At 46.9% G+C, this 22,239-nt stretch overlaps 1 protein-coding gene across 5 annotated transcripts in view; it reads left to right on the top strand.

The window, feature by feature from the left end:
- The window catches only part of SLC25A37 (solute carrier family 25 member 37), a 49,720-nt gene extending 33,797 nt beyond the window's left edge, over positions 1-15,923 (top strand). For 3 of the 5 annotated variants that reach the window (XM_021001208.2, XM_021001211.2, XM_021001210.2), the window contains 3 exons: positions 5,851-6,079; positions 8,142-8,198; positions 12,033-15,923. In XM_021001208.2, coding sequence (XP_020856867.1) covers positions 5,851-6,079; positions 8,142-8,198; positions 12,033-12,553 — 807 coding nt within the window. In that variant the 3' untranslated portion in view covers positions 12,554-15,923. Of the gene's footprint in view, positions 1-5,850; positions 6,800-8,141; positions 8,199-12,032 lie in introns of those variants that run through there. The other 2 variants (XM_078149239.1, XM_021001212.2) reach the window with 2 other exon arrangements.
- Positions 15,924-22,239: the final 6,316 nt, after the last annotated feature.

The raw sequence follows: 22,239 nt of genomic DNA, 5'->3' as shown, positions 1-22,239 counted from the left end.
AAAGTGCCCACTCTGGGCCTGAGATGCATCTACCCCAGGGAAGCCACATTGAGAGCAGAGAGTTTCAGGGGATCTTGGGAGACCTTCATACAGCTGGCTGCTGTTGAACAGAACTGACTAGAGAAGAAGGGCCAGGCTTTTTTTTCTGTCTGACATTCAAGGTTTTCTGTGATCTGATATTGGAGCTGCCTCTGCCCCTTGGCCCTCTTCTCTGATGGGTGAGTCCCTGGCCCCTGGAGGAGGGGGAGAAGGAAAGAAAGGAGAAAGGGGAGAGAGGAAGGGAGAAAAAGAGAAAGAGGGAAGGAAGGGAGGAAGGAAGGAAAACTCGCTGTCCATGCTGACTTCACTCCTAGCTCTCCATCTCACCCTCCAGCTTTTTCTCCTCCTCCTCCCCAGCAGCTTTCGCTCTGTGAGGGTCTTCTTCCTTGCCCACCCCTCACATTCCAGTTTCCTTTTGTTTGTTATTAAGCCTCTTGAGAGCAAGGACTGTCTCTTTGGCTTATATTTGTTCCTCAGTGCTTAGCTCAGTACCGAGCACATAGTAAGTACTTAATAAACGTACTCTTTGTCTCTCTTCTCCTCCTTTTCCCCCCTTCTTTCTCTGTCTGTTGTTGCCAAGCCGGGCTTCTCATGCTCTTCCCTCATATCTCCACGCCCCTTGTTTCCTGACCTCCAGGCCTTGGGTCATGCTGTCCCATGAGCCCTGGAATGCCCCTCCCTACTAGCACCAAGTGCCTACCTATCTCCTTCAGGGCCCAGACCAGATGCAGGGTGGCATAGTGGAGAGTGATCTGGACTTGGAGTGTGATAAGACTGATTTCTTCTGCAGGCCTCAGTTTCCTCATCTGAAATATGGGTCATAATCCCTGTCTGGACAGAAATCTTGGCTGGGAAGGTGTTTCATTCAGTGTAAAAATGTCCAGGTTTGTAGGTCCAGAGCTGGTAGGGGCCTCCCTCTGAGGCCCTGGAAGAATAGATGACTTCAGTCCAAGGTCACCCAGGTAGTAGATATCAGAGGCAGGATTTAAACCCAGTCCTCTGACCTCAGAGTCAGTGTATCTTCCACCTCCTAAGAATGATATTCTCCCAGTCCAGTGTTACACATCACAGTATTGAACTAGCTGATTCCTTCATTCATTCAGCAAACATTAAGTGCCTACTGTGTGCTAGGCACTGGGCTAAGCACTGGGGATACAAAAAGAGGCAAAAGACAGTCCCTGCCCTCAAGGAGCTTACAATCTAATGGAAGAGACGACATAAATACCAAGCAGGCTTTATGCAAGATAAATGGGAAATAATTAACTGAGGGAAGACCCTGGAATTAAGAGGGCTTGGGGAAGGAGAAGGCTTCCTCCAGGGGGTGGGGTTTTTTTTTGGGACTTATAGGAAGGTGGGGAGGTCAGTGGTCAGAGGGGAGGAAGCCTGGAGGATATCTTGGCTTTGCCTTAGAGTCTGGTCTCCCAACTGGAAGTTTGGAGCGGTCCTGTTTCTTGAAGGTGGAGTCTTCCTTCAAATGGGTCAGGCTAAAAGATATTTAGACGGGAAGGTATTTCTAGGATTTTCTTTGTTTGGGGAAAATGTATTAGACTATGTCTTTTTTTCTGAAGTGGGTTTAGGCTGGAAGGGGTAGTTTTTATTCATTCATTGTCTTCTCCTTTTTCTCTTTCTGTCTGGCCTTTGTCCTTTCTTTTCTCCTTTTCTCTTGCTTTCTCCCTTTCTCTTTGCCTCTCTTCTCCCAGTCAGTCTCCCATCCCACCAGGTAAATTTGCTTTCTGCAAGGAACAGCCTCGTTAGAGCTAACAAAAGCAGGATTTGTAACTGAGCCCCAGGGGATGATGTCAGGAATGATGGTGCCATCTTTCCCCCTTCTCTCCAGCCCCACCTTGCATGCCTGGTCTAGCCAGACATGGCCCCCATCACTGCCAGCGCTGGGTGGTGAGGCTTTTGTAGTCTTCCTGGGTAGCTGGCTTTTCTTTCTCTTAAACTCCAGGAAAAATCCTGGGTCATGGGCCAGTCATGCAAGCACTGGCAAGAAGCAGTCGGGTAGGGGGAGCCCTCCTTCCCCAGGCTTGGGGCCATGGACTTCCCTTGCTGGGGCAGGAGAACTTCACAGGCTAATTAAGAAAGCTGGGAGGCTCTTCTTGTGGAAAGGTGACTTACCAGCCACCCCTTCTCCTATCTGGCGTGCGCGCAAGTACACACACACACACACACACACACACACACACACACACACACACACACGCACACGCACACATGCGCGTGCCTTGGTTGACAGCTGGCAGAGAAAGCTGACCTGCTTGGGACTCTGAAAAGCAGATCCTTGCCTTGGTTGGGTTTCATTCACATGGACGGGGGTCATGGGGGAAGAGCTAGACAGTGTCTTGTGATGGAAAGAGCAGGCCTTTGGGCCAGTGAATGCTCTGATCCTCACAGACCACCTCCCCCCACCCACCCCACACACAGCATCTAGGCGAGGCAGGAGACTTCCTCTCAAAGCTGGGCTTGGCTGAGGGCAGAGGAGGAGGCAAAGGAGACAAGGCTGTCTGTCTGCACAGCAGCTTCAGGCATCTGGGAAATCCAGACAAATGTGATGTGGCTTGCCCCATCCCCCAGAGAGCTTCCAGGCCCATTCCTTTTCAGCTGGGGCTGAATGAAATGATTAATATGGGCCCCCTTTCCAACTCTGAAAACAGTAAGGACTGGAAGGTATTTTAAGTGCACCTTAATCTCCCCAACTAGACCAGACTAGTTATTCTTCTTAGATACCTAGGACAGTGCTCTGGATGTAGTAGGGACTTAGTAACTCATTGTTAAACTTGAACTATTTGAGAAGTAGGAAAAAAGGAAGAAGTTTGGGGACACTTACTAGCTGTGTGACCCTGGGCAAGTCACTTATGTTTGCCTCAGTTTCCCCATCTGTAAAAATGAGGATAACAATAGCCCCCACCTCCCAGAGTTGTGAAGATCAAATGAGAATGATTGTAAAATGCTTATCAGCATAGTGCCTGGTACACAGTAGACGCCATGTGAATGTTGGCCATCATCCTTATCACTGTCATCATTATCACCGTCACCACCATCATCTCATCATCACCATCACCATCACCATCACCATCACCACCGCCATCACCATCGCCATCACCATCACCATCACCATCACCATCACCATCACCATCACCATCACCATCACCATCACCATCACCATCATTTCTCTGCAGCCAAATTAGATTCTGCTTTGGAGATTTAGTAACTTTTCCCCAGTCCCTTTGTTTAGTCTAGGGCTGAGTGTGACCTTGAGAGAGGCCTGAGGCCTCCTGGAACACTGAGACTTCAAGGTTAGGTGGTACAATGGAATGTCACAGGGCTTGGTGAGGAGGCTGCAGCCAGAGCAAGCCTTGGTTCACTTGGGAGGCACTGTGTTAGGAAGGACGTGGGTCCCATAGGAGAGTGACCAGGCAGGAGGGGTGAGAGGGGACTGGTGACCCCGTCAAGAAACGGGTCCGTTACAGAAGCTGGGGATAGGGAGCCTAAAGCTTCCCAGCGTTGGGGGAAAGGGTCTTCACGTTTTCTTGGCCTGGGCTGTGGAACCAGGAGCAGTGCCAGGAGGATGCAAAGAGGTGGCTTTTTGGCTTGGCGGAGAACTGTCTTGATAGGTTGAGGCATTTAAAAGGAAAATGGGGCTTTCTCAGCAGGTAGTGAGCTCCCCATCCCTGGAGGTCCCCAGCAGAGGCTTGACGAGCACTTCTCCATTAAAGAAGGTTGGACACTAGATTATCTTTGAGAAGCAGGTCCCTTACCCTGAGATTCTGGAGCCTTTACTCTGTGCCTAGTGTTTTGTGGGTGCTGTTTGGAGAGACAGTCTGGCTTAATGGAAAGAGCAGTGAACTCTGGGGATCAGAACAACCTAGGTTCACATCACAGCTCTTGGCCGTGTAATAACCTGTGTGAGCCTGGGTGGCTCCTTTCAAACCCTTGTGGGGCACAGTCTGCTCGTCTGTAGGGAGAGGGTAGGTCCAGGACCTATGGTTTCATTGCCAGAGGGAACTCCCAGGTGACAAAACCTCCTTTGCCAGTACAGATCGACACCTCCTCTACGGTTTAGAGACTGTCAGAGAGTTAGCTGGCCACTGAGAGGTGTCCCCCAACCAGGCCATGTCAGAGTCAGCTCTTTCAACGAGGCCTCCTCTTCTTTCTCATCTGTAAAATGGAGATAATGACATTTCTGCCTCCCAGGATGCTTTGTGAGAACATGCTTTGGAAGCCTCTGGCGGTCTTCACGTGGCTGACCTGCACGTAGCCCTGGCCAGTCTGCCCAAGTTGAGGCACACTGCCTCCCTCTCAGTGGTAGAAATGAAACCTATAATTATTATTTTTCCTTAGGGTGTCAGGGGGGATGCCATAAGTGCCTCTTCTGTGACAGGCTCCAGATTACAAAGGTAACAGGAGGGATGATCGTGGAAATTCTTGGGGAGCCATTTTTCTTTGTATAACCTTGAGGGGGGTGGAAAGCTCCTTGAGTGTCACTGCTATGGCTTTGGTGTGAACTGTCACCTCTGGGATGTGGGGCCCCCCTCCAGCTTTGATCCAGCCCACAGTAGATGCTTAATGAGTAGTCACTCCTCTTGTCCCTGTCCTATATACCCACTAATGGGAAGTGAGTTGGGGGAAAGACACTCAAAGTGCTGGGCTCCTTTCTCCAGATCTCAGTGTTGCATGGATACCATTGTTGTATGGTGGTCCATCCAGCTCTGCCCCATGAGAACAATGATGCCAACTGGCATGAATGTGTGGCACTTGAAGGTTTGCAAAGCGTTTTACAAATATCTCCTTTGATCTTCACAACAACCTCTGGAGGTCAGTGCTGTGGTTCCCATTTTATAGATGGGGAAACTGAGGCAAACAGCAGTCAAGTGACTTGCCCAGCATCAGCCAGCTAGTAAGTGTCTGAGGTAGGATTTGACTCAGGTCTTCCTGTCTCCAGGCCCAGCACTCTGTATACTATGGTGCCCTACACTATAGCTGCCGTAGATATGCCCCCATACCAGATCCCCTTGGCCTTTCTGCTGAACTGAACAGTCCCATCCCCCAAGGTTTGCCCAATCCTTATATTTCACATGTATCTAAGGGAATAGGAAAACCAGCAGTTAAATTTCTTTCTTTTTTCCCCCCACTTAATAATATTTTATTTTTCCCAATTATATGTAAAGATAGTTTTCAACGTTCACTTTTATAAGATTTTGAGTTGCAAATTTTTTTCTCCCTCCCACCCTCCCTTCCCCAAGATGGCAAGCAGTCTGACAGGTTCTACATGTACGATCACATTAAACACACTTCCACATTCATCTTGTAGCAGTTACATTTAACTCAGTTCGGCAAACAAGGAGCATTTATGTCTCCTGTGTACAGATGGCTGTTTGAGGTGCTGAGGGTATAAAGAACTGGAAACAGGTCAGTACATTTTATTGAGGGACACAATGTTCCTAAGGCCTCTTCTCTAGAGCCAGAAGAAGGGACCTCTGGCCCAAATGAGACCACGTCACATAGAGTTCTTTGCACACCTTCAGATGCTGCTGCTGAGTTGTCACCCTTAGACTTCACATTTAGTGAGCCCCCTGCTCTGTGTCTGGCACGTGGAAGGTGAAGTGTGGCCAAGGAAGTTTCCTCCCATCAGGGCTTCCCACGAGCAGGAAGATCGTGGTTCTTGGGAGCCTCTTGATGACCTTGGATGGTCACTTCCCTTCTCAGAGCCTCTCAAATGAGGGGGAGGGATTTGCCTAGATGAGGTTCCTCAAAGTATCTCTCCAGGGTCACTTACCCCCATTTTATTCTCTTTCCCTCCCCGCGCAGACTAGAATGCAGAGCCTACATCCAGATCCCAAAGCCCGCTATACAAGTGTATATGGCGCCCTCAAGCAAATCATCCGGACTGAAGGCTTCTGGAGACCCTTGCGGGGCATCAACGTGATGGTGATGGGGGCGGGGCCAGCCCACGCCATGTATTTTGCCTGCTACGAAAACATGAAAAGGACTTTAAATGAGGTCCTCCACCACAGAGGAAACAGCCATCTGTCCAATGGTATTTTGAAAGCATTTGTCTGGAGTTAGACTGCTCTGTTCTATTCTACAACAGACCCTCCCCTCTCTGCTTCCTTGGGGCTTTCCCCCTTGGGTGACCCAGCAAGCTAACACACCCAGTCTTCAGCCTGATTGCTTGTGAATAATGAACCGTAGACCTGTCCATATCTATCTATATATCTATGGATCAATAGATCTATAGATAGATATAGAAATATTCAATTTTTCTGAACTTTGGGGAACTTGACAACCAAGGGGTGTGCTTGGTTTTTTTGTATTTTTTTTGGTTTTTTTTTACTTTTGCTTTAACACTCAGACTCTTTTCATAGACCTTTATTGATCAGACCTTAAGTAGAAACCAAACATGTGAATTCAGGCTACGAGAAGCACTCTCTGAACAGCCTCTCTCAGACTATGCTTAAAAAAAAAAGACCTTTGGCGTTGCAGCAGCATCGGCGAGAAAATCAGGCTTTCAGAGATCTTACAAGAAGTGTTACTGACTGACTGGAGGCGTATTCTGCAGAGCAGACCACCATGTGTCAGGATCTAAGCTCCTGGGAGGGTGCCCCCTCCCACCCCTGTGGCTCGTCTGAGTCACAGCTTTCTGGGAGCAAGGGATGGAATAGTTTACTTTTGGAGGAGAAGGGGGGTGGAGACAGGGTTTTGTGAGTTCTTATGTACAGCTCTTCCGTAACGTTCCACGTGGGCTTGAGACGGGAGGGTGAGTTAGGAGAGGAGGGGGGTGCACACGTGTGGGTTTGGGGCTTTTGTTTTTGTTTTGTGGGTGGTGGTGTTGAGGGATGATGGAGGCCCGCTTTGCTGGGAGCCCCATCTGGGCTTCTGAGCTTAGCTGGAGAGATGCGACCTGCTTTCTTCAGCCCTCCTTTCTCTGATGCGACCTGTAGCAGCTTTCTTCTGCCCTGCTTTCTCTGCCCCTTCGAGCAGCAGACCTTGGTAATCCACGTCCTAAGTGTGTTCTGTAGAAATGCGTTAAGAACATTCACTGAGATGTTATGACCACCTAGGAACAGTCTTAATTTAGGTGTTTGGTGATTTCAGTCCTGAAACAGGCCCCACTGGGAGTGTAGTGAGGTTTGCAGACATTGCGTACCCTAGAGACGTCCTCTCTGGCCTGTCCTGGTGCTGACTCTCCAGGCTGGCCGGAGGGTGGATGTCATTCCTCAGCTACCCTCCCGCTCCTCAGTGGTAACGTCACTTACTTGGCATTGTCATCACTGAATAAGAAAGCTCAAAGCCCCAGGTAGGACTCCTGGACCAGTGCTCCTGGTTCTTGAAGTTTGGCTGGGGACCTGCCAGTGGAGAAGCTCACAGTAAGCTCAAATTTATTTTGGACATCTGCAGAGTCCCTTTCCTTCCATTGCTGACCCGGCCTATCCCCATTCTAATTCTGTAGGACTTAGGATTTAAGCCTCCTTGGACCTTAAAGGTCATATCTGGCCCAGTCCCTGTACTTTACAGCTGGGGAAACTGAGGCCCAGAGAAATGAAATCACTTGCTCCAAGGATTTGAACCCAGGTTCTCTGATGCCTAACCTAGCCAGCTTTTCTGCTGACTTCTGTTTGCACTGTCCTTCAAGACCCCTCTTCTTTTCATTTCCCTCTGCCTTGCCTTACCCCCCTCCCTTGGGTGGGCTCCATCCAGGCTAGAACTGAGGAACTGAATTGAATTACTGAATGGGACAAATTGAATTATGAAGGAGAGGGCAGTGAGAGTGAGGAAAACCCACTGAAGGTGAGGGGGGAGAGGGCTGCTGAGGGTGGTTTCTGTGGGCTCTCTGGCCTCAGCTCCTCCCCAGAGATTCCTTGAGAGAGCTGAGGCCTTCTCGGGAGGTCTGCTGGAATTTGCTGAGCTCTGTGCCCTTCCCCCACCCCCGCACCCCTTCACATTCTTACCCTTGCTTGGGGCCTTTGGGGATAAAAAGCAGTTAGTCACCTGATGGTAAGTGGTTTGGCCAGGCCTCAAGATGCTTGGGTTGAGGTCCCCAGGGACTGTGCCCCAGCAGTCTGCTTTGGGAAGCTAACTGTCTGGAGTTTGTTTTGCAGGGATAGCGGGGAGTTTGGCCACCCTGCTCCACGATGCCGTAATGAATCCAGCCGAAGGTAACGTGTCCCTGCCCCGGGGAAGGGGGAGACTGGAGCAGGTCCCAACAGCATGGGAGGGAGCAGTAACCGCTAACTCAGGGGAATAGTTAGGAAGACCTAGTGCCTTGTTTCTAAAGACCAAGAGAGCCCCCAAAGTTTATTTTATTTGATCACTGGGCTCCTTAAGTAAATAAGGTGGTTAATTACTGAGGCAGGTAGGTGGTACAATAGGTAGAGTGCTGGGCCTAGAGTCAGGAAGACTTGAGTTCAAATATGGCCTCGGACGCTTATTAGCTCTGTGACCTTGGGCAAGTCACTTAACTGTCTTTGCCTCAGTTTCCTCATCTGTATCGTAGGGATACAACACCATCTACCTTACTGAGTGGTTGTGAAGATCAAGTGATAAAAGTATTTGTGAAACACTTAGCCCAGTGTCCATAAGAGGTTCTATATAAATGCATATTCCGTTTCCTTTTCTTGTTTAAATGTGATTGCAAAGATGTTCTTAGATCTGTGATTTTGAGGAAGGGACCAAAGGGGCTTTGTTTTGGAGGAAGTCCAGTTTTTCCAAGTGTCTCTGGTTCAGGCCTTAATTACTTGAGCTGATTACAGGTTGTGAAATGGAAAGGACCTGAGTTCTCAGGCAGACTTTTGACTGTGTGACCCTGGGCAAGTCACAACTTCTAGGCAACTCTCTAACACGGGTTCTTAATCTGGGGCCTGGAGCTGGTTATTAGAGACATTTTGATAACTATGTTTCAACATGATTGGTTTTCTTTGCAATCTTAAGTATTTTACTTTATGCATTTAAAAAATATTCTGAGAAGACAAGAAGTCTGTGGGCTTCACCAGACTGCCAAAGGGGTCCATATTGAGAAACGAGGTTAAGAATGCTTAGTCTAAGGCTTTGAAGTTGCAGAAAAGCTGCCAACATGCATTGGTGGAGGGCATTTCTTCATAGAAGATTGCTGTTATCAATGAAATCACAGGTCCGGTTTCTATCCCTATCCCCTTAGTGATGGTACTGGGCATAATGAGTTATAGCCTCATGGGAATCCTGGAAAGGACCTTAGAGGTCACCAGATCCAGCCTTCCCATTTTGTGGATGACAAAACTTGAGGCCTAGAGAGGTTAAGTCACTTGACCAGAGTCACACAAGAAGTCTGTGTTGGAAATTAAATACAAGTCTTCCGACTCCAAATTCTTTGTTCTTTCCGTGGTACTGTTTGTTGTCTGGATTTAAAACAGCAGTAACTGATCATGTAGTCCAACCTCCTTATTTTATAGATTGGAAAACTGAGGCCCAAGTTGGGGGAGCAGTGACTTGCCCAAATTACACAGATGGTAAATGGCCACAGTGGGAATCCAGACCCAGGCCTGTAGACTCTTTGTGCCTTGCTGACCCCAGAATAGCTTCAGGCAAAGAAGAAGCTGATAGGCTTCTTTCATATCTAGTGGCCATGGAGCTAGGAGGGAATACCTCCTGAAGCCATTGAAGACTAAAGGCCCTCTTGGTCCTCCAGGACTGGCCAGCCCACTGCTGTCCAGCAATTGAAGTGTGGGACATAAACCATGAGGAAAGACCTTCCGTTTGTTAGCCTTGAAGTTCAGCGGTGTTTCAGGGGAGTAAAAGGGTTCATTTTAGTTGGATTTCCTCCCGCTGTCTAGGTCGAGACACCCTGGAAGAGCTGATTGTTTTTATTTGTAAAGTAAAAGCTAGAATGATGAGTAAGGACTTGGCAGCGTGGAATATGGGGAAGAAATAGGCCGCTGCTTCCGGTTTCATAAACATCAGCTGTCTGAATCAGTGCAATGGTCTCAAAGAGCTTACAAAACTTCCTGAGTCCTCCTCAAACTGTAACTTCACACCAGACAAGGCAGCTTTGAGGCCAGGAAAGACTGATTCTAGAAACATCATAATCCATTAGCATAAAATTTCAGGAAGAAAATATCAAGGATCAAAACTTGTTATACCTCATAGGAACTAGAAGGGAGCTCAGACTTACTTAGGAAACTGAGGCCATGGAGATGCAGGGAGGGATTGGCACAGTCATATGGCTGTGTAGGATTTGAAGCCACACTCTGTACATCCAGCACTGTGCCTTGCCGCCTCACCCAGCCTGGGGACCTCCCTGTTTCTTAAGGGAACTCCTAGCCCCATTGCCTAATTTTACTTTGGGATTTTTCCCCCGTCTCTAGGCTGCTAAATGAATGTTTGATCTTCATAAACTCGAGACTTTTGTGGCCTTTCCTCTCTCTCTTGTCTTTAGAATTAAGTCTCCTTTTTACATATTTAATGGCCGGCCTGAAGGAAGCTGGAATTAATTTACTTGCTTTCTACTAGTGGGACCACCGATTGAAGAGCTGTCTTGTGGGAGAGGGCTTAGCCTTGTTTTGCTTGGGCCGCAGGGGGAGGCTTGGGGAGTGAGGGGCCCAGAGCTAAGAGCAACGGATGGATGTTTCCAAGGAAGACTTCAGTTTTGTATAAGGAAGATTTTCCTTCCATCATTTGAGCAATTCAGCTCAGCGTTGATAATGATTATCGAGGAAGGCACTGTGGTAGGTTCTGGGGATATAGAGACCAGCCAAGAAGAACGGTCCCTGCCCTTATGGAGTTGATGTTCTAATGGAGCTAATCCCAAAGAGGAATGGGCTGGCACGAGAACTAGTGAGTTCCCCAGCCCTAGAGGTCTTTAAGCAAAGAGTAGCTGATCTCATATTAGAAAATCAACAACTCAATTCATCAGACTTGTATTAAGAGCCTACCTGGGTCTATGCAAGTCTTTGAAGGCAAAAATGGAGCAGTCCCTCCCTTCAGGGAGCTTACATTCTACTGGATTGTAGAGAGGATTCTTAAGTATGGATAACCTTTCTGGAGCTCAGTTTCCTCATCTGTAAAATTAGGAGGGCTGGACCAGATGACCCCTAAGGTCCCTTCTGGTTCTAGAACTGTGATCCTAGGTGGCCTCTGAGATCCTGTGTGTGACCTTTCATTAATTCCCCAAGCCAGCTTCCTCTTAAGAATTATTTAATTGAACCTGGGCCCAAGGGAATTCTGATAGGCCATTGAAAAGCATACACATGTCATTTAGTCCATCAGTAAGCATTTATTAAGCATCTACTGTGTGTTGGGCACTGTCCTAGTTGATGAAGATACAATTACAAAGAATGAAACAATGCCTATTTTGAAGGAAAAACAGCCTAGGTTGGGAAATTTGGAGTGAGCCTGGGGAAGGTCATTTCAAGTCTGGGTGGTCATGATAACAAGAATTCTCATTTCTGTTGTGCTTTCAAGGATGCAGAGTGCTAAAGCAGCATTAGGAGTAGGGGTTCTCATGGCTCCCTCTTCCTGCTGCTGGGGCAGGGAGGCCCGGGTCAGGGAGTTGGAAGCAGGGTGAGACTTTATATGAGGCAATGAAGACAACTTGGGGATAGGTAAGGCAGGGCTTCTTCACCTGGGGTCTGGGGACTTGAATGGGGAAAAGCTTAGGTTTTTATTTTGATTAACCTTTGGTTTTCCTTTGTGATCTCATGTGTTTGATCATGAAACATGATTTTGGGAAGGGTCCCGAGGGCTTCGCCGCCGGCCCCAAGGGTCCAAGCCAGGGGGAAGGTGAAGAACTCCTGGGTTTGGACTCTGAGTCATGGGGCAGATCCAGCCTGGGCTGCCCCAATGCACCACTCATGGGTCCCCAAGACCGAGGCTGCTGAAGCTCTGTGACAGCGTCTGTGTCCTTTGGGTCTAACTTGCCTGTTTTTCTTTATGACTTGCCTTCTTCTGCATCTCCATAATATGGGGTGGCAAACATCTCTACCTGGATCACCCGGACCATCGGCGCCCTCTTCTGGCAGTGGTGAAGCAGCGCATGCAGATGTACAACTCCCCTCATCATTCGGCACTAAGATGCGTCCGGGATGTGTGGAGGACCGAGGGGGTGGGCGCCTTCTACCGGAGCTACACCACCCAGCTCACCATGAACATTCCCTTCCAGTCCATTCACTTTATTACCTATGAGTTCCTTCAGGAACAGATCAACCCTCGCCGAGGTTACAATCCCCAGTCCCACATTCTCGCCGGAGGGCTGGCGGGCGCCATCGCTGCGGCTGCCACTACTCCCCTGGATGTCTGTAAGACCCTCCTTAACACTCAGGAAAACGTGGCTCTCTCCTTGGCCAATGTCAGCGGACATCTCTCTGGCATGGCCAATGCCTTTCGGACAGTGTACCAGCTCAATGGTATTTCTGGGTACTTTAAAGGTATGCAGGCACGGGTAATCTACCAGATGCCATCCACAGCCATCTCCTGGTCAGTCTATGAGTTTTTCAAGTACTTCCTTACAAAGCATCAGATCGAGAATAGAACTCCATACTAAAGGAACAGACTATGGGGAGCAATTCCCGTATCTTATTTAAAAAAGAAAGGATTTCCCCCTCATTTCCATCCCTCTTTCCCCCATGCCCCCGAACCAAGTTTTACAAGCTTCAGGGTTTCCCGAAGCACCAATGTGATTCTTGCAGGGTGTGTGCCACTGACCGGCTCTTCCCTGTGGCCAGCCTTGAAAGAGGGGTTGGGGCTAAAATGGCGGCACTGATGGCTGGGGAAAGATTTTAGCAGAAGAAAGATGAATGCCTTCCTCTTCCCCCTTCCTGTCTTTCTCTCCCCTGCCAGAAGAATGAATGTGACTTTTTTTCTTCCCCTGAAATCCTAAATCGCACAGAATAGGGTTGGGGAAGGGGGGGGGTCTGGATAGGTGGGGAGTTTGCACCTCAGAGACTTAAGATGTTAAAGACAAATTAAATATGATATGTATATAGAAGTTCCATTACGCAATATAAAAATAGATGGATAATGTTTATCCTTTATTTTTCTATGTAGAGGTTGAATTTGTGTGTGTGTGTGTGTATGTGTGTGAGAGTGTGCAAATAGCATTACAGTTGAAATTTTAAAGCGCTTTTTTAAAAAAATGAAACAAAGGGCTCAGTTTCTCCCATCATGATATATAATTAAGCACCAAAGCATCTTTACCCAACCTCCAGGGGTAGCCTGAAAGCCTAGAGGCTAGTCACCCTCCCTGCTCCTCTGACCACCCCCACCCCCAACCTCCATGGAAGTTTCCCTTGAATGTATGTACTAAACATTGAGTTTATACTTTAAAGTTTTTTTTTTTATGGGGAAAAAGGTACATTTTTTAAAAAAAATCTGTAACCAAGAGAAAAAAATGACTATTTTGTCATTTCTTCTCTTTACACACATGAGACGTTAGGTCTGAAAGAGATACCAGAGGCCATTTGAGCTGACTCCCTGTGTATATAGATGAGGAAACTGAGGCTTGGCAGGGGTGAGGTTATTTAAGTCATTCTCAACAGAGTGTGACTTCCTGTAGTCCAGGATGAATATCCTCTGTTTCTAAGGCCCTGGAGAGCAAGTGTTCCCTTCTCCTGGACTCTGGTGGACGTTGAGTCCTGGGTCCTTTGAGGCCCTTCCTGTGAGAAAGGACGTGGCCAAGTCATCCCCTGCTAACATCCTGAGATGGAAGATTTGAAAGGGCATTGGTTGTGCTTGTGTGTAGGATTTTGGTCTTTGTGTGAGTGTGTGTATGTGTGTGTTCTGAAGTTCCATAAAAGGCTTGTTTGTGGCCAGGGCAGTCCAAGACCCTTTTCTGAGGACTCTTCTCTTCCTCAATGGCTAAAGTGGATTGTTTCTAGGACAGATGTATATGTAGCTGGCACATGTGGACAAAGCAGGTGTTTTTTCTCTCCCCTGATCCTGCATTTTCAGACAATTTTTCCTGTGGCATTACTTAGGGTCTTGTTCTTTCTGCCCAGCTTGGAGGAGGGATGGGGGTGAGGGAGGAGGTACCTTGCTAAAAGCTCATCTTTGGTTTTCCATGCCTTGCAAGAAGTGCCAAAAAGAAAGTGTGTGTGTGTGTGTGTGTGTGTGTGTGTGTGTGTGTGTGTGTGTGTGTGTGGTGAGGGTGAGGGTGGGGGCAGGGGCGGGGGTTTTTGGCTTCATCAGTGGTGAGGAAGAGTCGGAGTTGCAGAGAGGCACAAGATGCTTGGGATGGTTTTTATTGGGTATTTTTCTGTTAATGACTCAGGCCCTTGTAAGTTTTGTAGTGTGTCCTGAGTGACAGTCTCCTAAAAAAAAATACAGACCTGTGTTTTCCAGCCCATTGCTAGCTGCCAGCCCCGAAGTCAGAGAAAAGACACACTTAATTAGCTGCATGCTTCTCCTTGCCCAAGTGCCTGTCTCTAAGTCTCAGCCAATGGGCATTTCTTTTGGCAGAGGCTCTGAGAGGGCCCCAGAGACAGCCAATAGCCACTTGTCCTGGACCCAAGTGTCTCCCATTGAGCGTTCTGACCTGGGGATAGGCACTTGGTGGGGGGTGATTTCTAGGGAGGAGTTGACTTCATCCCTTTGAGATAGTACCATGGTCTTGGGGACACACAGGGAAATGTGGGTGGGCCCCAAGCAAGGGAGGGGGAAATCTTTGCTTGGTGATCCCAAGGGTTTTTCCTCTGAATCCAAACACTTAGAAGGTCTGTCTTGACTTCATTCATGAAGATGGGAGTGCCAAGTTGAGTTCCGTCAGAGAGAAGCGTGGCCTTGTTGCCAGGATCTAGATAACCTTTCTGAGCCTAGTCAGAGCTCAGGGGGACTGGGGACAGCAGACAGGGCAGGGACAGGGTCCGGATTGTGTCTATGCCATGTTGGGGGTTTGGGAAGGGGGAAGTGGGCAGTAGAAAGGTTGAACCTGCTGAAGCCAGAGCCAGGATTAATTTATTTTCTAAAGTAGTGTCTCATCCTTCTTCTTTTCCCCCTCAGCCCCCAGCCATTTCCTCTTCCTCCTTAAGCTTTTGTTTCAAATGGTATTTAGAAACTGGAATGCCCACTTGTCTAGGTGAGGCTTTCTTTAAGGAAGGGGCCTGCTGATCTCTTTTCAAGACTTTCCAAGCCTGGGCTTGCCCTAATTCTGCTTGATTCAACAGGCAACTAAGTGCCTACTGTGTGCTGGGATTCCAAGGCAAAAATGAAATCATGCCCTCCCTCAGGGCTCTGTGTCAATAACCTTGAAGAGCACACAGTGCCTCGGGCCCCTCCTCGGACAAGTTTCTTGTTTGTCTGTGCCTTGATGTCTGGACGGATGACTTCTGATATGTAGGAACTGTAAGACAAAGGTTCCGCTATCAATTGTAATGGCTAAGATAAACCTTCAGAACTTGATTCTTCTCCCCCCATTACCCCAACTCTGCCTTAGTTACTGGGTAAATCTGCCTGGTTTCCTGATCTCTCTGTCCTTTTTATTGAACCATACGAGAAGCTACATGGGTCCGCCTTTCGCTCTTAGAGGCTGCCTCTCCCAATGCACCTGTACTGCCTGGGACCATTGTATTTGACGGGGGCGAGGGGAGCGTTTCTTGTGTTTTGTTTGGCCTGTGAGATCCACATGTGTTTGCTGCTTCATATCTGCAAGAACACACAGTGTATTTTTCTTTTTTAAAGGGAGCAAAAGAGTGTTGTTTAAAATTTTTTTAAAGGTTGTGATGGCTGCCTGTAGTTTGTATCAAACCCTATTTCTCCCTCTTTTCTGATTGTTAACCAGCTGTTTGAAGAAGGAATGGGGAAGGTCGGGGGCGGGGAAAGGAGTGTGCCTTGGTGTGTGGGGTCTTTGTTTCCAAATATGCTGCTACAGTTGTACCACTGGAGCTGGAGGAAAAAAATAAAGTATTGACTCATCTGTCTCTCGTGTGCCATGTGGTGGGGGTGGCATGGGGGAAGGTGGAGGGAGCGGGGCTGAAGAAGGAACTGAAGGGATGCTGAGAAGGGGCAAGTTAGAGCTGGGATTTTCCAAGGGATGCAGCTCGGCTAGAGAGGTACATTGTACCGTAGCTGTAGAGCTGGGAGAGACCGCTGATGCCATCCAGCCTGACCCATTCATCTTACAAAGAAGGAAATCAGCCCAGAGAAGTGATTGCAGCTCAAAGATTTACAGCTGGAAGGGGCCTTAGAAACCAGCTAGTCCAAGTGCTTTACAGAGAAGGAAACTGAGTCCACGTTGGTTAGGGGCACCCAAGTAGCACATATTGGAGCCCAGGTTCTCTGACATGAGGTGGAGTGCTCTTCACTCTACCCTACGTCTCCCATGATGAGGCATTTAGAGATTATCTAGTCCTAACACCAATTTTACAGAAAAAGAAACTGAGGCTGAGAGAAGGGATGATGGCAGCACAGTATTGGATTTAGAGTCAGGCAGGTAAGTTGCACCATCTGCCTCAATTTCCTTATATGTAAGAGTGGGGATAATAGCATCTACTTGGAAGGGTTGTGAGGATCAGAAGAGATGTAAAGTGCTTGGCAAACTGAAATGCTCTGTCAATGCTAGCTGCTAGCATTGTATGCTCATTGGGGTTTGGAAGGGACCTCAGAGGGTCTGGTTTGACAGATGGAGAAACAGGTACAGGGAAGGGAAGGCTCGCAGAATCAGCTGGATGGGACCTTGAAGGTAATCTTGTCCAGCCTCTTACTGTAGAGGACAAAACAGACTTGGAGATTATAGGACATTTAAGGTCACATAAGTAGGGACAGAGGCAGGATCTGGACTTCAAGTCCCCTCCCAAGTTGGTGCGCAAATGCGCTCTCCCACACTGCTGCTTCAGAGACATGGAGATACCTTAAACTTGGACTGCAACCCTCTCTTTTTAAAGACAGAAATGAAGGTCTGGTCTTATTGATCTCAAACTGGAGGGGCCTCAGAGATGACCGAGGCCCAGGGGAGGGTCTTTGGGTCCTCAATTTAGGGCTGGAAGGGACTTGGGGTCATCTAGTCCAACTGTCATTGACTGGGGGAGTCATACTGGAGCTGAGATACACAGCTAGGGTCCTGCTGGCCACCAAGACCACCAGTCTGCCCAGGCCTGGCTCTTCAAGAGCTGGAAGGAGTAGAATGACCAGAAAAAGGCAATCGAGAAGGGGGAGAAGACAGGGCATGTGATAGCAGAGCATGAATGGCCATCCTGGGGAAAGAGGGAAGGAAAAAGAGGGAGGGAGGGAATAAGCATTAAGCACCTACCTAATCTATACCAGGCACTGTGTATAAACTCCTCATGTATGTGTGTGTGTGTGTGTGTGTGTGTGTGTGTGTGTGTGTGTGTGTATATATATATATATACATATATATATATATATGAATAACACTTTATTAATATTATCTCATTTAATCCTCACAACAACCCTGTGAAGTAGGTACTATTGTCCCCCTTTTACAGATGAGAAAACTAAGGCCAACAGGTTGAATGACTTGCCCAGAGTCACACAGCTTGAAAGTAGCGTAAGTGTAATTTGAACTCGGGTCTCCCTGACCTCTGGTCCAGCCCTCTATCTGTTGTGCATTTAGCTGCTTGGAGTAGGAGGGTCTGCGGGTGAACACCACCTTAGAAAGTGGTGTACAGCTTCCTTTTAAAAAATCAGACTATGCCGGGGCCTGGCAGTGCCTTCAAAGGGGACTTTCGTTAAGCGGAATGTGGCATCAGCTGCCTTTCTTCAAAGGGCTTATGGGCACAAAAGACCAGCCAGCCCCATTTCGCAACCCCAAGAGGCCCTTTCTGAGGGGAGGGTTTTGGAGCAGGGAGGACTCTCCTCCCTTAAAAGGATCCAAATGTTCTCAAGAACCTCATAATTTTAGGGCTGGAGAGACCTTGGAGGTCATCCCACTCTGTTTTACACAGGAAGACATTGAGGCCCTGAAAGGGAGCTTGCTTGAACTTATACAGTTCATAGAGGGCAGACACAGGTGTTACAGGTCTTTTGAGAGGCAGCATGGTTGGGGCGGCTAGGTGTAATGGAGTCAAGACAACCTGGGTTTAATGATAATAATAGCTATGTGCCAGGCACTGGGCTAAGTGCTTTACAAATGCTGTCTCATTTGATCCTCACAATGACCCTTAAAGGCAGGTCCTATTATCATTTTACAGTTGAGGGAACTGAGACAAACTGAGGTGGGATTTGAACTCGTCTTTCTAGCTCATGGCCCAGTGCTTTATCCATTGGGTCACCTAGTTGCCTATTTAAGTGTTGACTCTGGTGCTTTCTAGCTGTGTGATCCTGGATGAGGCCCTTAACCTCTCTGAGTGTTAGTCTCCTCATCTGTAAAGTAAAGTTAGTATACCTGTAGTATCTGTCTCACCAGATTGTCAGGAATCTCATGAGGAGATTGTAAAGCCCTTTTGAAACCTCAAATACATAGAAGCATTATCATTCTGACCTCAGGCCAATGGTTTGCTACTTTTGGCCATTGAAATTATATCAATCAAGATAAAATAAGGCAGAGGCCCATTTGGGAGGAGGGGTAGGGTCTTTCTGGGGCTGATTGGGGAAGGGCAAGACCCCTTTGCCCGTTGGCAGATCCACCAAAGACCAGCATCTCTGTGCTCAGGTGTAAGACTCAGGCCCTGAGATTGATGACGGGAGTGGGAAGAAATGCCCATCCAAATCCTAGATGCCTACTGTGTGCTGGCTGCTGTGAGGATCCCCATGTCCCTAGCCTCCAAGACTTTATAATCTAATTAGAGAATTGAGTCAATTCTCAAGTAATTATGTAAAAATGCCAGTGATGAGAACAGTACAACATTCAGAGAAAAGAGAGAATGTTTAGAAACATTCAGAATTCGGAGGGAACTTTGAGGGTATCTATTTCAACCTCCTTTTACAGACAAGGAAATTGAGGTGTAGAAAGTCATTTGCCTAAGGCCACATAGCTAGAACAAGCCAGGGCCAGGATTTGAATTAGAAGACCTTACAGACCCAACATTCACTACTAGGTTTTTCTGACCAGGAGATCAGAAGTTTTTCAGGACCTCAGAGTAGGAAGGGCCCTCAAAGGCCATCTGTTGCAACCCAGAACCATGGTGTCAGAGATTTTGAGTTGGGAAAGACCTTAGAGGTCACTTAGAATATCCCCCTCATTAGACAGATGGGAAAAATGAAGGCCAGTTTTCTGTGTGAGGTTACATGTGTGGTGACAGTCAGAATTAGAACTCAGGTTCAAGAAATCCAAATCCTTCCTTCCATAATACTGTGCTGCCTTCTCCTGTGCCTGAATAAAAATTCTATTAAATCAGTATTTATTAAGTGCCTATCATATGCCAAGAAATGTGCTAAGCACAATCAATAATCATTTATTAAGCACTTACTTTGTGCCAGGCACTGTGCTAAGCACTAAAGATACAAAGAAGGCAAAACACAGTCTGCCCTTGAGCTCACAATCTCCTGGGGGACAACATGCAAACAATTATGTACAAACAAGCTGTAGATGGATAAATTGGAAATAACAGAGGGAAGGCACAGGTAGCACAAAGACAACAAGTCTCTGCCCTCAAGGAGATTACATTCTCCTGAGAACCAAATGTACACAGATAAATAAATACAAAATAGAAGTAATACAAAGTTATGTCTTTGCTAGGAGGGGAGGGAGAAAGACAGTCCTGCCAACTGAGTGGGTCATGAAGAGCCTTCCCATGGAATTGGCAATACTTAAGCTGAGCTTTGAAGGGAAGAAGGGATTCCAAGAGGGAGCTGTGGAGATGAGTGAAAGCATTCCAGACACTAGGGACAGCTTGTGCAATGTGAAGCAAGGGATTATCATTCTTGGGAAATGACACAGACGTAGGCTAATTTGGTTAAAATGGAGAGCCCCAAAGAAACATCTGCAGTCAGTGGTCATACTGTTGTTGGTTTTGAACTCTTTGGGGGCTTCATTTTCATCTAGATCCAGAAAAGGATGCATAAGTCCTTAGCAAGGGCTCCTCCCAACTCTCCTATTCTGTGTCCTAAGATCACCCCCAGTTCTGACATGGTGCTATAGATAGATTTCCCACCTTTTTACATGTCTGTTTAAAAACAAAACCCTAACCCTAAGGTCCTATTCCACAGGAAATGCCATTGCTTCCCTTTCCTATGTGACCTGGGAAAAGTCTCTGGACCTCAGTTTCCTCATCTATCAAGTGAGGAAGTTAGATTAGATGGCTTCTAAAGACACTTCCCACTCTAAATCTGTGATCCTGTGATCCTTTTTGTGAGTGAAATTCATATCTCCAGATAAACTACAAATACCTAACTGTGAAGAGCCTTCCTAGGTTTTGTTTTTTTCCTCTAACACTCTCAGCAACTTTTATCCATCTTTGAGTTGTGTTTAATGCAGGGCCATTGCTAAGAGGAAGGCAGACTTGGGATCAAAATCACATTGCGTCCCACTGACCCACATCATGTTCCCTTAAATGTGATGTTGATGGAATTTGGTGAGTGAACATGCCAAGGGCAGCCTTGATCAGTGGCATAGAGAGATGAAACATTAATAGAATCAGAACCAGAACCCCAGAATGGAAGGGACTCCAGAAGCCTTCTAATCCAACACATATCTGAATAAGAGTCTCTTCTACAAGTGGATGTCCAGGTTTTGCTGGGATGCTTCCAGGGAGGGAGAACCCACTACCCTCCACCCTAAGACAACCCATTTCTGTTTGGATGGAAGGGAGCCTAAATGGATTATTTCTAGCTTCTATTCCTTCCTCCTTCTGGGGCCAAGTAGATCAAGTCCAGTCAGCCTTTCACATGATGGCCTCCAAGCACCTGAAGTTAGCTCTTATGAACTGTCTCCCGCCTGAGTCCTCTGCAGGCTAAAGATTCTTGGTTCCTTCAAGCAATCTTCATGTCCCAAGGACTTGAGGCTCTTCACCATCTTGGATGCCCTCTGTCATCCTTGGATGCCCTCTTCTGGGTGCTTTCTAGTCTATCTACCTTCGTGAATAATACTCATTTACTTGACTGTGGCAGAGTACAGTGGGACTTTCACCTCTGCTCCTGAAGGTTCTGCCTCTTTTACCATACCTCAAGCTTGCTTGTGTCCCACTGTTCAGGCAAACTGACATAACCAAGTGTAAGTCTGTGGTCTGAAGTGGTAGCCCCAAAGCTAATGCCATTCTCATATATATGTATATATGTATACATGTATATATGTATACATGTATGCATATATATGTATATATGTGTACATGTATATATGTATATACATACATACACACACTCACATATATATATATATATATATATATATATATATATATATATATTATATATATATATATTAATATATAGTTAAATTAAGTTGATCTGAAACTTAATAAATATCAAATTTGACCCTTCAAAAGAGAACAGAGATGTGTGACCCTGGGCAAACCACTTAACGCCATTGCCTAGCCCCCTCCCCCCCAAAAAAAGAGAAAGAGGACTGTATGAAAGTGCTCATCTCTCAAATGTAGCTTATTTTTTTTAATTGAAGAATATAATGACTTCCAGCATGTAAATTTTAAAGTTGCTTGTCTGATTCCATTTGGCTTTCCTTCTGTTCCCTTCTGTTCATTAAAAAATTATTCAATGATCCTCATTCCTTTCTTTTTTTGGGGGGAGGAGAAAAAAACATATCATTTTATCCACTGTCCTTTTGCATTGGAAAAAGCAAACAAACAAAATCCTTGTGACAAATTTACATAAGCAAACAAAACATATTCCTGCATTCACTGTGTTCAAAAATGCATATCTCACTGCCTTGACTTCTGGGAGCCAAGATGGTGGAGTAAGCAGTAAATCTCCATAACTCTCCCATATTCACCTCTAAACAACCATAAAATAGCACCCCAAAACTAATCCTGGAACAGCAGAAACAGCAAAAAGGGTGAAACAATCTTTGAGCCCAAGAAACTTGGAAAGTTGGCAGGAAAGATCTGTCTCAGGTAAAAGGGGAGTGCAGTCCAAGACAGGAGGCAATCCAGCAAGCCAACAGCAAATCCCACATCAGCAAACCAGCAGTAGATCCTGAGCCTCAGTGCAGTGGAGCAGGCAAACAACTCAGATATTGGGTAACCACAGTCAGGATTACACAGGACATGGCAGCTGCAACATTAAAAGATTGGAGGTCATGGAACATGATACTCTGCAAGGCAAAGGAGCTAGTACTGCCACCAAAAATCACTTACCCAGTAAAATTAAGCATAATATATCAGGGGA

The sequence above is a fragment of the Phascolarctos cinereus genome, unplaced genomic scaffold (assembly GCF_003287225.1).
Source record: "Phascolarctos cinereus isolate Bilbo 61053 unplaced genomic scaffold, phaCin_HiC Scaffold_2;HRSCAF=192, whole genome shotgun sequence".
Lineage (NCBI taxonomy): Eukaryota > Metazoa > Chordata > Mammalia > Diprotodontia > Phascolarctidae > Phascolarctos > Phascolarctos cinereus.
Note: the sequence above shows the minus strand (reverse complement) of the source record. Positions and strands in the feature narration are given on the sequence as shown.